Consider the following 14,348-nt stretch of genomic DNA (forward strand, 5'->3'; position numbering starts at 1 on the left):
CCCATTTGGTCTAAGGATTCGTAGAGGTAAGAAGTCTCTAGTGGCTGTGGCTCTGCTTCTCTGATCTTTCAGGTTATTACCCCAATATCTGACTCCTGGTTTTAATTGATAAGACTAATTAGATTCATGCTTCAGATCACCCCACAAGCTGGGGATGCAGCTCAGTTGGTAGAGTACTTGCCTCATAGTCATGAAACTGCAGTTGGTCTCCAGTGTGGTATTAGATTGCACATAGCAGCAGATGCTTGTAGTCCCAGCACTCAGGGCCCCCAAAACGTCCTGTTTCAGAGGCATCTGACCAAGACCTGCACTTCCCCCATGCTGCATGGCCTTCCCAGGGAGACAAAACAAAAGGCATGCTCACCCCAAATAGGAAAAGCACAGACATGAAAAGAATTCAAGTCCAACTTGGTGACATGAATGGGTTTTATATTAGTTATGCTTCTGATGCAGTGATAAACCACCATAACCAAAGCAACGTATAGGAGGAGTTTATTTTGGCTTACAGCCCTGGAAGGGTGAACCCATCAAGGTGGAAGGTGATTAGCAAGCAGCAGCCATGGTGGCGGGAGCAGAAAGCGAGCACAAAGGGAGAGAGAGAACTGGAAGAAGAGCAAGGCTTTATAACCTCAAAGCCAACACATTTCCTCCAACAAGGCTGCACCACCCCAACATCCTCCAGACACCACCAACTAGGAACCAAGTGTCCCAAACCCAAATTTACAGGGGACATTTGTCATTCAAACTGTAAGTCTGTCCGGGTTATAGGAGCATGTGTAGCTATACCACCAAAAGGTTCCGTTTGATCTGGCTTTTCCCTATGATACCCTGGTCCTTCCCTTTTGGAATAAGAATGTCTGCTCTCTCTTTATATGATGGAAATATGTAAACTGCTTTTAATTTTATAGAAGCCCACATTTCAAAGAATTTGGACTTTTAAAGTGTTGGAATTTTTAAAGGCTATGGGTTTTATGTTTATTTTTAAAAGTTGAACTGCATTTTACATTTTAAGATAAATATGAGACCTTGGGGAAAAAGGTTGTGATTTGAAAGTGATGTGTTTGTGTGTCAAGTTGGGTCAAGGAGTGGGTAGATTTAGCTGTCAATTTGACCCTGTAAGTGTTATAGCTCTGAGGGGAAAGGTTAACAACGCTCAAGGGAAAGGTTTCCCCTGTGGAACTATTGCAGCTCTGAAGGAAAAGGCCTCCTGGCATCGGGAGCCAAGGAACCACAAAGTCACACAGTATAACAAACCTCATACAAGAGATTTATTGGGAGAGACACAAGAGGATGGCTGCCTCGGCTCCAGTGAGAAACCATAGAAAACTAAGTGGGAGGCAGGCTTTATAGTGTTTCTTCCGGGCAGAGTTTTCCAGGGTGGAGATTTCCAGTATGGGGATTGGTGGGATTTCTTTTTTTTTTTTAATTTTTTTTAAATATTTATTTATTATGTATACAGTGTTCTGTCTGCATGTGTCCCTGCAGGCCAGAAGAGGGCACCAGATATCATTACAAATGGTTGTGAGCCACCATGTGGTTGCTGGGAATTGAACTCAGGACCTTTGGAAGAACAGTCTGTGCTCTTAACCACTGAGCCATCTCTTCGATAGCTCAGTTGGTAGAGCGGAGGACTGTAGGGGATTGGTGGGATTTCAAGTCCTGATCTTAGGGCAAGCCCAGGGATTGGTGGGACTTTGAGCTCAGGGATTGGTGGGTTTGGGTGGGTTTTCAAACCCAGAAATGAGCTTGGACCTTTTAGCCTACAGACCCAACCTAGAATCATCTGTGAATAGCATTAGTGAAGGATTGTCTACATTGGGTTGAACTGTGGACATGTCTATGGGGAGGGTATTGAGCTAACTGATGTGGGAAGGCCCAGCCCGTTGTGGGCAGCGCCATTCCCTAGGCAGGCTCCTGTGTAAGAGTGGAGAAATCCAGCTGAGCACAAGCAAGAAAGCGGAAGAGAGGGGAAAAAGAAGGGAGGGATGGGGGAAGATGGATAAAAGGGGTATGTTTGGGGTACCTAGTGCCTCAGGAGAAATAGACAAATGTGGTTAAACACACTGGGACATCTTATCCTTAGGGTCCATCCAGGAGCTTTAGATCTTGCTTTTGGTCTCACTTCCATTCAGGCTGGTCTTGAACTTATGAATTCAAGTGATCCTCAGACCTTGAGCTTACATATGCTCACAGACTGTGAAGGTCTGTCCCAGAAGATTCCACACTCCAGGGGTTGAGACGATGATTGCAAACACCTGATTAGAGACAGGAGGCCATTTGTACCTGTTTTTTCCAGTAAGCAAGTTGGAGCTGTGGCAGGTAGCAAACCTGCCACAGGGCTGAGAAGCACAGTGGATGGCCTGTCCCCAGAGCCCCAGGAAAGCTTCCACCCCCACCCCAGCCCACTCCCAGAGCCTCTGCCCTCCCTTCAAAGCACCCTCTTCTCTGTGGTGGCCACACGGAAACTAGACTTGGCGGCAGCAGAACCAACAGCTCCCTGAGCCAGCCCTAACAGGGCAGAGCTGTGCCCGGGCTACCTCATTTTCTGGCCTTAGCACGGAAGACACCAGGCCAACCTGGACACAGCTGTCTCCAGTGTGTGCACATCAGAGCTTACCAGTGACCAGCAGGACTCCTCAGATGCTGCTGCCCCTTCCCTCATGGTCCAGTCATTCCCAGGCTGGCCATTGGCAGAACTGAGTTTTCATCTTTATGGCCCAGCAGCTCAGAGCACACTGCGGTCCGGCAATCCCCCAACACTCTGCTTCTTCCTCAGGCCAAAGGGGGCTGGAGGATGACCTGACTTGAGGTGGGTGGTGAATTCCTCTTGTTTGAATGGTGGGTAACACTGTCTGTGAACGCTGAGCAAGTGTTCCACCACTGAGCCACATCCCTAAGCCCACCCAACTGGAAAACCAGAGTGATGGGAAGCATGTTCACTGGTTCGAGACCAGAAGCACCTGTGATGAGATTCCTGCTGAGCCTCTATCCTGGCCCCACTCACAGGCAGAGGGGACCAGCAGTGGCCACACCATCCCTGTCCCTGTCCCTGTCATCTCATCTCTGCCCACCCTCCAATCAGGTGAAAGCCACCTCGATTCCTCAAAGCGGCTGTAATCTCAAGGGCAAAAAGCTACTGTAACCAAGGGGTGGGAACCCTGCAGTGGAAGGAGAGTAGCCCTCAGATTTAGATCCTGCAAGCAAAATTCTACTTACCAACCTGGAGGCAGGGCAGGGCTGGCTGCCATACCCAGGGGCCACGCTGACACAGCAGAAGCAGACACTGTAGGAGGGAATCAGGCTCGCCCAGGCAGGCCAAGTGACTGACAGAAACCACCCCCCTCAGTTCCCAGCCCGTGAGGGTCCGGGTGGAACAGGACAAAGGGTAAGCCAGGGCAGCAGGGGCCACCTTTTTGGTTCTCTAACTAGAAAGTAAGTGGCTGCATTCCTGTACTGGAACCAGCCCTGCCGGGACAGACTGGGCATGAAAGTCTTGCCAAGGAACAAAGTCAAGTGCATGTCTGGGCAGCCCCATGGATGAGGTCCCAGCTACACTGCCAAGGAGTCAGAGACCCAGGTGCTGGGGATAATCACCACCAGCAGTGACTCCTGACCCTCCACAGGACCAGTAGGGCAGATACTAACACATGTCAACACTTGAGAAGGAAAGTGGCCACAGCTAAGAGTTGTTCCCATCATGAGCACCATCCAGCTCTGGGAAATGAATGCTAACTATCTTTTTAGGTCTTTCAACATTAAACACTTTACAGCTCTTTTGTGAGTTTCTTTTCTGAATTTGGTAACAAGGAAAACTATAACTATGTAGTCTTCAACTCCATCAGAAACCTGAGGATATAATATTACCTGAGTAAACAGGAAGTACAGAGTAAACAACTTCCAAAACTAAGAAATGACAGAAACAGCTGGTTGTCTAGACAGTCACCCAGGGTTCCTCTGTAATGTCGGGGCATCCATCTTCAGCCTATAGGCTTATAGTATCTGACAGATTTTCTGTGAAGCAGGAATTTTGAAGGACTGTCCCACCTTGTCTTGGCAAAGTTCTGCAGTCACTTTCTTTTTTGTCCTGCTTATCCAATTTGGACAGCATACTGTCAGCAGTCAAGGAAAGGGCAGTTTCCTGCCTGGTGGCTAACTTTTGCCATGAAGAAAGAAAACCCCATACGGAGTTTCTTCGATGCCTATCATCTTTTCTGAAGTAGATTGGTGCTTCCAGGAGCAGACATGTCTCATTGTCATAAAAAGCCTTATATTTTTAAAACATCTCAAATGTCATACTCTGTAGATCTCTGAAGTGTTTGACGACTATCATTCTGTCTAAAATATATCTATTTGACCTTGAAAACATACCTAACATGACTACCAGTTTGATTGTAATAGGTGGCTAACTTTTTGGTTTTTTGAGACAGGGTTTCTCTATATAGCTTTGCACCTGTCCTGGATCTCACTCTGTAGACCAGGCTGGTCTTGAACTCAGAGAGATCTGCCTGGCTCTGCCTCTCAAGTGCTGGGATTAAAGGTGTGCGCCACCACCGCCCGGCCCTACATTTTTTTATTATCCTAAATAGTTTGTAATAATAACTTTCAAGGACTAGTAATTTACATTACCTTGTAAAATGAGCTGCATAGGTACAATCACCTTAAATGAGTAGAAATATGAACATTATGTTCTAACAAAAATAACCTTAAATTTGTATCAATATACAAAAATATCTTAAACAGCTCAGAAGCAGAAGTCAAAGAACATTCTAGTTGCTTGAGGTATCAGCGGGAGCAGCTGAGGGGTGTGAGGAGCCGTTACCAGAGCTAGAATTGCCAGTTAAACCTGATCAAGATGACAACCTCCCAAAAGCACCGAGACTCCATGGCAGAGCCCATGGGGGGAGAGCCAGTGGGGAGCCTGGCCGGGATTGGTGAAGTCCTGGGCAAGAAGCTGGAGGAAAGGGGCTTTGACAAGGCTTATGTGGTTCTCAGCCAGTTTCTGGTGCTAAAGAAAGATGAAGACCTCTTCCGAGAGTGGCTGAAAGACATATTTGTGCCAACACCAAGCAGTCCCAAGACTGCTTTGGGTGCCTTTGAGAATGGTGTGACGCCTTCTTGTAATGTACTCTGGGGACTCCTCAGCCCCCCAGTCACAGAACCGAGTCTCCAGAGTCCAAAGCCGGGTGGGGCTTCTCCCCGTCCTCCATGAAGGAGAAGATTGCTGTTGTCTCACTCACCTCCTATGTGCTCCAGGGTCTTTGGGGAGTTCTCTCCCCTCAGCATTTTCAATCTTTTTGGAATTCTTGCCCTTGCATGCTTTGCCCCTCCTCCCTGCAAAGTTCCATGGCAACAGTTACCAGCTTTCCTGAATGGATTCCTGGACCCTTTCTCCTTCCATTCACAATCTATTGGATGCCCTTTGGCTCCTTTTTGTTTTTGGCAAAAATAGTAACTGTTCTTATAAAGAGTTTTAGATTAATAAAGACAGTGGGCTTCAAAAAAAATCTTAAACAAGAGTAGAAACAAATATACAATATAACATAAATAACCTTAAATTTGTATCAATATACAAAAATCCATACTATTGTAAAATATTTAAGACTAGTAGTTTCTTTTTTTGGTTTAAAAGCAGATTCGATAATCTACCCTTTTATCCTATTTCTATATCCCCCCTTTTTCTTTTTAGGAGATCCCTGAATCTAATCTTTATCCAGATTTCTCCCTGACCATTCCTAATAACAACTTGTAACCTACCCCCCTAAATGATGACAAATATCCATGACCCACTGAATGACCAAAAACCCACCCCACCTCTTGGGAATGTGGGAATCATGTTCTTTAAATTACTTCCTGCTGTCTAGGGAAGACAGCATCTTTAGGGGACCCTGAAAAAAAATGGGATAATTGTCAAGTCCTGGGAGAGCTAGCTGTATCATTTGTTGTCCAGTCTCCATGTAATGGGAAAGTGCAGGGCTTGTCTCAAGTCCTGGCCAGAGTAGTCTATGAGGCTGGACCATCTCAGCTAGCCACCTTGAATTGTCCTGAGCAGTTTGTAGTTCAAAGCTGATCTTTGGGTGGCATTTGTCAGCTTAGTGGCGTTACCACAATCCAGGTGGAATCATCATTGTGGGGCACCACCCTCTATTTCAAAGGTTGCTGTTAGGCATGGTCATGGTTTACTGCAGAAAACTTGAACATTTTAAATGTCATATACAGCAGATCTCAGAGAGGTTAAAGGACCATTATTTGTTATGTACATCCAGAGTACAAAAACTTAATTTCTAGTTACCTGATAGAGACTCAAACCCAAAATCATGTCTAGGAAGATAGACTAAGCCTTTTTATAGAATTAGTTAATACTCTATATAGCCATTAATGTCATGACAGAAAGTTTAAAATAAATATACATTAATTTTATAAATTTTGAGATAATATTTATACCTTAAGAAAAGTTTTAAAGAGTCAAAATAAAACCAACAAATTATTATTTTAGTGGTAATAGAATAGTCCCTTAATTTTGATTTTTCTTCTGTCCCATATCAGGTGGCTCTTCTGACATGAGACAGAGATTTTGGATTTTCCTTTAACAAGCATGCTTAAGTTTAGAGAAGGAGAGAGCCACACTCCAACTCTAAAGCTAGTTTTAATTTTTAATTTAATTGGGATTACAAAAAGACAATTTACCTTATATGTCTGTAGAGAACAGCAGAAACAAACAATTGAAAAGATTTATAAAATTTTATCCTGTTGGAAATGTGATATATCAATAGGTCAATTTACTCATTTTCTTGGGTCATTTTCTCTGGATGATTTGTCCTTTTTCTTCAGATGTCTCGTTTGTCCAGTGGTCTTCAGATTCCTTAGCTGGTTGCCTTTATTCTCGCAGAAAGACAAAACAAAACCCTGCCCCAACCCTAACTTTGGGGAGTTTCCTTTTTGGCAAAGCATTTGCTAGTCTTTTATGTTAGTTTAGATTGAATGGTCATGCTGTTTGATGAATAATCACCTCTTCTAATCAAGAGGTCACTCTTGTTTGAATCTAATCTTTATCAATTTTGATATCTACAGATTTTCTTCTCCTGTGGAAACAAAAGCAAAACCTTTTCCCCAACATAACACATATCCTGGTTTCCATTTCTGAGGTCAACACATCTTTAAAGTATACAGCCTGATTTAATTCAGCAGGGTTTTGTTGTTGTTGTTGTTGTTGTTTTATTTTTTATCCAATGTTGTTCCTTTCTCTCTAGCATTTAAAAATTTAAAGTCAATAAAGCATCATGCAATATATCTCTGGGGGTCTTTATTACCCCTTTCTGTTTATGAAGCATATCTTTTAAAGTGCAATTAGATCTTTCTATAACTGCTTGCCCTGTAGGAGTGTATGGTATATGTGTAATATGCTTTATGTTGTAATATGCAAAAATTGTTTTTTTTTTCCTTGTTCATCTGTGTTCATTAGTCCCAGTGTCAGCCTTTGCCACATCTTCTGTATGTGGGGCTTTCTTTTTTAATTATCTCTAGAAAAAACATTTCTAGGAATGCCTTGTCTACAATCCCTTTTCAGATGACCTGGTTTACCACAATTAAAACATCTAACCTTTTGGTTTTTCTTAAAAATTTTAGAAGTCACTTCTCCTATCCAAGTATCATCATAAGCATGAGATCCAATATCAGCTGTATTTCTAATCCATTCATCTATGGGTGTTGATCTTGCTTTTAAAGGCCTGATTACCCTTTTACATTCTGAATTAGCATTTTCAAAAGCCAAAGATTCAATTAATATTCATCTAACTTCTGAATCTGATATCATTCTATTTACAGCTTAAGTCAATCTTTGTAAAAATTCAGTGAAGGCTTCTTTTGGGCCTTGTATAATTTTAGTAAATGGCTCAATCCTCTTTTCTGATTCTTCAACTTTGTCCCAAGCATTCAAGCTGCTGTACGGCATAGGGCCAAGGTGTGATCATCAAATGTAATCTGTCTTTCCACATCAGCATAACAGCCCTAACTAAGGATTTGGCCTTGGGAAATCACATAACCTCTAGCCCTATTTTGTTCTTCTATGGTCCCAGCTTCCTCTTTCCACCATACATGCCATTGTAACTGAGGACCAGCTTCCAATGTTACTGATGCCAAATCTTTCCAGTCTAGGGGGATAATTCTGTTATGAGTTTAATATCCACTTCACATAGAGTGAATGCATACCATATGAAACAACATCTTCCCTAAATCACCTCAAATCTAATTCTTTCTATAGGATTACATTCAACTTCTCCATAACATAAGGTTGGTTTTCTAATAACCTTGGACCACCCTTCTTCAGTTTCATAACAGAATGGTGTGGTAGTTTCTGCTCTAAATACCTGTGTGTGAATATTTTTCTTAGCTTTATGTCTTTCTGTCTGTGTGTGAACTTTTTTCTTAGTTCCATTAATCTGTCTTTCTTAGGATTTTATCTTATCATTTTTCATATTTGGCACTGATATCAACCAACTTTTTTAGGGATAAAAACAATTGTTTCCCATTTTTAATTTGGGAAAAAAAAACCTCTTTACTTTTTTTTTTTTTTTAAACTAATTCCCCCTTTAAGAATCCTCAGTTGTCTCACCAAATCTGCTGATGATGGTGGTGAAGTGTGAGGCTGGCTATCGCTGTGTAGCACAGTTGGGCAGAGAACACAGTACACAGCCTGGCTGAGTGCAGCTGCTGCTGATTATGTGTAGCTGTGAGCTGAGAGTGTGTGGCAGTCACAATAACAATAGAAGCCCAAGCAAGTGTCAAGGTGGCTACCCTAGTATGGCAGCAGCCCGAGGAGGGAATCCAGGGAAGCCCACAACCCACAGGGAGGAGCCAACCAACTGAAAATTGGACAGGACATGCAAAAGAACATGTGTAGCAGGAAGTGATGCATGGAGCCTGAAGGCAGAGCCAGCCGCTGGTGGGCAGCCAAGTCCAGTGGTGTTTGGAACCCAGGTGCCTCGGGAGTTTGGGAACTGTGGAGTTTGGGTGGCAGCTGGAGACTGTTGTAGAGAGGCTGCAACAGAAAAATTCTAGACTCTCTCAGAGGGATTGGGGAAAGAAAGAAAAAGCCAGCCAATGGTGCAGCAGCTGCTGGTGGCTGCAAAGCCAGAGGCAAGTGGCTATCTTGTGAATTTGTGTCTCAAGTTGGAAGCCAGGTGAAGCATTTAACTAATATTTTTTTATCAATAAAAAACTGGGAGCCAGATATTGGGATAAGAACCTGAGTGATCAGAGAAGCTGAGAAGCCAGTTACCTCCTACCTCTTCCATTCCTTCCTCCAAAAGGGCTGAGATCCCCTCTCAGCCCCTCTTTACTACTTCCTGTCTCCTAGAGGTCCACAGTCCTCCACACCTTTATGGTTAATTTTGGTCAGCTAGTAGCTAGCTCTGCCCTCTGACTCAAAGCAAGCTTTATTGTCAGAATGAAGTCAAAATATCACACAATACTGGCTGGCCAATGAACCTCAGGGATCCTCCAATCTCCACCTCCCCAGAGCTGGGATTACAAGGCAAGCCCACTGTATCTGGATTTTTAAAGAGTTTTTAAAATTATGTGTATGAAGCTGGGCAGTGGTGGCACACATCTTTAATGCCAGTACTAGAGAGGCAGAGGCAGGCAGATCTCTGAGGTCAAGGCCAGCCTGGTCTGCAGAGCGAATTCCACGACAGTCAGGGCTACATAGAAAAACCCTGTCTGGAAAAAAAAAAATATGTATATGAATGTTTGCATGGGGATATGCCCAAGTGTGTGCAGATGTAGTTCAGAGACCAGATGCATAGGATCATCGGGAGCTGAGGTTACAGGTAGCTATGTGTGGCTCAACATGGGTAATGGGGACTGAATTCATGTCCTCTGCCAGCGCAATACAAGTTCTTAACCACTGATCCGTCTCTCCAGCTCTCCCAACCCTCCCCCTCACCACCTGCACACACTTTTTTTTTTTTTTTAAAGGCATACTCTCTCACAATGTGCCCTGAACTCAGAGATCAATCTGCCTGGGATTAAAGGTGTTCGCCACTATACCCTTCTGCACCTGGCTTTTTAAACTGAGTGCTGGAGTGATTTGTGCAGCAGGATGGTGTTTTCAGTGTGACAGGACCTAGACTCACTTGAAATACAGGCCTCTGGGCGTGCCTGTGGGGGCCTGAGTATGTTACCTGACATGGGACGTCTGATCTGGGCAGGACTGTCTGTGCATGTGAGGTGACCAGCTGCTTCCCGCTCCTGCCTCCATGTGCTGTGGGATAATCTTTTTGTACACTGTAAAGATGTCTCTGTCTAAGGAGCCTTCTGAATGGTTTAATAAAAAGCTGAATGGCAGGAGAAAACAGGCAGGACTTCTGGGCAGAGAGGCACTGGGAGGAGGAATCTAGGTACACAGGTTTCACCAGCAGACTCGGAGCAAGTCAGACATGGAGTACTGAGGAAAGGTCTAGAGAGCCACACAGCAGAACATAGATTAAAAAATATGGGTTAATTAAGTTACAAGACTAGTTGGGAACAAGACTGAGCTAACGGCCAAACCTTCATAATTAATATAAGTCTCTGTCATAATTTGTGGGCTGGCAAAGGTCCCACAAAGGAAAGTCCAACTACAGCCATGCCTTCTCTGCCATGATGGATTGTACCCTCAAACTGTGGCCAAAATAAACCCTTGCTCCCTGCAGCTGCTTTTGTCAGGGTGTTTTGTCACAGCCCAAGGCCTAAGACACGGAGCGAGCACTTAACCAACAGGGCCATCTCCCTGCTCAGATCCTTGGTGGAGGAACTGGTGGCCTACGAGCACACCTCAGCCAGAAGCACCTGCAAGGAGCCAGGCCCTTTCAAGGCTCCAGGGCCGCCCAGCTGCCCTGACAAGGGACAGTGTGGCCTTGACAAAGGCCATCTGAGCCAGGCCCCAGGGAACCCAGCCCCACGTCACCTTCAACAGCAGAAAATGGAAGCCAAGTACTGCAGACCACACAGCAAGTGGATCAAAAAAAGTTTATTCTGAATATTTAATTTAAAAAAATCCATACCTATGAGGTGTGCTACAGAATTCCCGATGATAATTCATATAGAAAACCTGACCTAACAACGGAAAGGCAAGGATTCTGCAGGAAAGCACATAGGAGAAGGTGGGCATTGATCCTCATGTGTCCCAATAGTGGGGACTCGTCTACAAGGACATGCTGTCCGTCTGACTGTGCGTGCTCAGTGTGGCCCGGCCTCCTGGTGTCTCAAAGACTGGAAACCACCTTAGGGACAGTTGCTCAAGGAGGCTGTGCCAGGCACCCAGGTAGCCTCAGCTCCCTCACAGTCCTGTTTTCAGCCACATCAATCAATCAATCAATCAATGGACTATGAACATGATATTTGGCAAAAAGAACACAGCCCCCCTGCAGGGAGCATGCTTCTGGAAGCTTGCAGGGATAAGGTATCAATCTGCCTGACCAGCCAGGTGGCTGGCCACACACAACACATTCCAGGCTGCTCAGGGGTTGGGAGTGGGTCCAGGACCCACCCCACCCTCCCATGTTGCAGGCCAAGCCCGGGATAGCTGCCAGCACGTCGCTAAGACATGCTTTGTGCTATGGGCCTTGGATGCAGACAGGAGAAGGGAACACTTGAAGGCAAGGCAGGAAAGAGCTTCAACCGGACTGGGGTATCAGGGGAGGTAAAGAGATGAGATGAGATGAGGAGGCAGAGTACAGAAAGCTTTGGATCCTGGCTTAGGTTGTCAGTCCTGACGGAGGGAACTTCCCACGTAGTGTCAATGCTCCAGGACTCCAGCATTCCCCTCTACCGCCACCTCACTTTCCCTTGGTCCCCTTTCCTTTTTCCCAAACACTGAGTCCCAGAGAGCCTCCTCACTGGGCAGCCACTCCAGGAGCAGTCTCCATCCTGGGGGACCCCGACTGCCACGGGGGTTGGGGGGCACAAGGCCACATGTACCACCAACCTCAGGAGAAGCAGAGCCCCTGAAGTGGCTACATACCACAGTCAAGTTGGCAGAAAAGAAAACACCTGGGATGGCTCAAAGTAACCACCCCAAGTTCTCTATGAACATGATTATCAGATATTAGCAAATTCTGTGGCAAGACATGCCCTGAAGCATCAGCAGAAGTATTAAATATAAAGGCAGTATGTATATTCCCCTCCCCACCTTCAGAAGAAAAAAGGAAACAGAAACCAACTCAAACACACGCAGATGAGCTGTAGTGTGAAGCCTGTGCTGGTGCTGGTAGGCGCTGGGTGGCCGGCCGCCCTACTGCCGCAGCTCCACGTAGTTGGCCGGGAAGAGGCCGTACCTGCCCTTGCACACCCCACGCCACCAGCCATCGTCAATCATTTCTATGTTGGTGATGATGTCATCAGGGTCAAAGGAGATCTCGTCATCGCCAGCTAGGGAGGGAGAGCAGAGAGAGAGTCAGATGGGAAGGTCACCTGACCAGGAGGAAGGACACTGCGGCTGACACCCAGACACCCACCCAGCAGGGGACAGGGTGTGTAGAGGGCCTTCCACAGTCACACACATGACAGGGACAGCAAGGGAGAGGGGTGCTGGAGGCCTGCTAAGGTGACACACCGAAGTCTAGACTACAGAGATGTGAGGTGATGGCCCTAAAGTTACAGAACCCATGTGTGTACAAGAAATGCATGCCAGGTCTCTGTCAGAAAGAAACAGGACTAGAGAATCCCCCCACCTCAGCCTGGGGGCCTAAAGATTTGAGGGAGTCCCAGCCTTGCATCCCATAAAACAATGCTCAATGAGGGCCCCTCCCTGGGTCAGGTCAGCACAGCCATCCCACCTGGGCTAACAGAACTGGGTCACGTGGGACGGGTGTGCTCACCCGACCCCGGGATGGCCACATTGTTTCTAAGACCTCCTGACCACCAGGGCAAGGGGGCCCCTGGGCCACATGTGGTAGCATCTTCATCGGGAGAGTGGGGTATGTTCGTGTGGAACCCTGACCCCAGCCTGCACAGTGAGTCTGTCCTGACTCAGGAGGCTCTGCAGCTTCAGATCCCCAAGGGGTCAGAGGAAGATGAGAGACAAAGGGGCAGGCACAGACACGGACATCCTTGGCATCCTTCAGGTAACTTCTCTAAAGTTACTTCAAGATAAACTGTAGAGATTGTACCCAAGTACAGTAATGTGCACCTAAGGTGTCAGCCGCTGGGAAGACTGAGGCAGGATTGTTGATGCCTGGCGTTCAAGGTCAGACTGGGTAACACAAACCCTGGCTCAAAAGCAAACATAAAACAGCTCTGTATTCCTGCCATGAACTGGTCACAGGAGGAGAGTGGCTGGGAACTTCACCTAGGGCAGGAACATACGTGCCCACAGCCCAGTTAGTGCCTCACCAGCTTGGTAGTCATACAGGGCGATGGCTGTGATGCCCAGGTCACTCTCATATCCATCGTAGGTGTCATCCTCTGTAAGCAAAGCAGAACTGCTGAGCAACAGACCAGCCCCTCAGATACACTTCCCGAGGACAGATGGGAGAGCTTGCTAAAACAGAAACCTCATGACAATAGCTGGGATGGAGCAGTAAGAGACCTCCTAGAAACAAAAGGACTTGTCCTGGCTAGTTTATGTCCGTCCACTTGACACAAGCTAGAGTCATCTGAAAGGAGGGACCCTCAATTGAGAAAATGCCTCTGTAAGATCCAGCTGTAAGGCATTTTCTTAATTAGTGATTGATGGGGGAAGGCCCAGCCCACTGTGGGTAGTGCTGTCTGTGGGCTGGTGGTCCTGAGTTCTATAAGAAAGCAGGCTGAGCAAGCCATGGGGGAAAAGCCAGGAAGCAGCGCTCCTCCATGGCCTCTGCATCAGCTGCTGCCTCCAGGTTGCAGCCCTGTTTCCGTTTTTTTTTTTTTTTTTTTTTTTCCAGTATTCAGAGCTTCATTAGGAGGAAAGGGGGGAAGGGGAGAGAGGAGCGCCAGGCCTGGAGAGGAAAGTGTGTGAGGAGAGAGGGAAAGATGGTAGGGGGAGAGACAGAGTAGAACAGAGAAAGCCAGTTTCAGTTCTTATCCTGGCTTCCTTCAGTGATGAACAGAGACATGGAAGTGTAAGCTGAATACATGGTTTCCTCCCCAACTTGCTTTGGTCGTGGTGTTTCATCACAGCAGCAGAAACCCTGACTAAGACAGGACACTTGGCTACAGCAAAGCTCAGACACTGAGCTCGGACACATACAGGGAAGCATGGCCACATGGACGAGTACCAAGTACCAAGACCCTTTTCCAAACCTAGCATGATAGCACCTACAATCCCAGCACTTGTGAGGCAGAGGCAGGAGGATTACTCCACATTCAAGGCCAGTCTGAGCTATACAGTGAAT

The 14,348-nt window shown here is 46.2% G+C and overlaps 1 protein-coding gene and 1 pseudogene across 3 annotated transcripts in view; one reads left to right on the plus strand and one right to left on the minus strand.

Moving 5' to 3' along the window:
- The first annotated feature begins 4,749 nt into the window (after positions 1-4,749).
- LOC102911903 (barrier-to-autointegration factor pseudogene) lies at positions 4,750-5,261 on the plus strand (annotated as a pseudogene).
- Positions 5,262-10,990: 5,729 nt separating this feature from the next.
- The window catches only part of Cttn (cortactin), a 37,430-nt gene continuing 34,072 nt past the window's right edge, over positions 10,991-14,348 (minus strand). For all 3 annotated transcript variants that reach the window (XM_006977323.4, XM_006977324.4, XM_006977325.4), the window contains 2 exons: positions 13,369-13,440; positions 10,991-12,405 (listed from right to left, as the gene is read on the minus strand). In XM_006977323.4, coding sequence (XP_006977385.2) covers positions 12,269-12,405; positions 13,369-13,440 — 209 coding nt within the window. In that variant the 3' untranslated portion in view covers positions 10,991-12,268. The remainder of the gene's footprint in view (positions 12,406-13,368; positions 13,441-14,348) is intronic.

This window comes from Peromyscus maniculatus, chromosome 1, assembly GCF_049852395.1.
Source record: "Peromyscus maniculatus bairdii isolate BWxNUB_F1_BW_parent chromosome 1, HU_Pman_BW_mat_3.1, whole genome shotgun sequence".
Taxonomy (NCBI): Eukaryota; Metazoa; Chordata; class Mammalia; order Rodentia; family Cricetidae; genus Peromyscus; species Peromyscus maniculatus.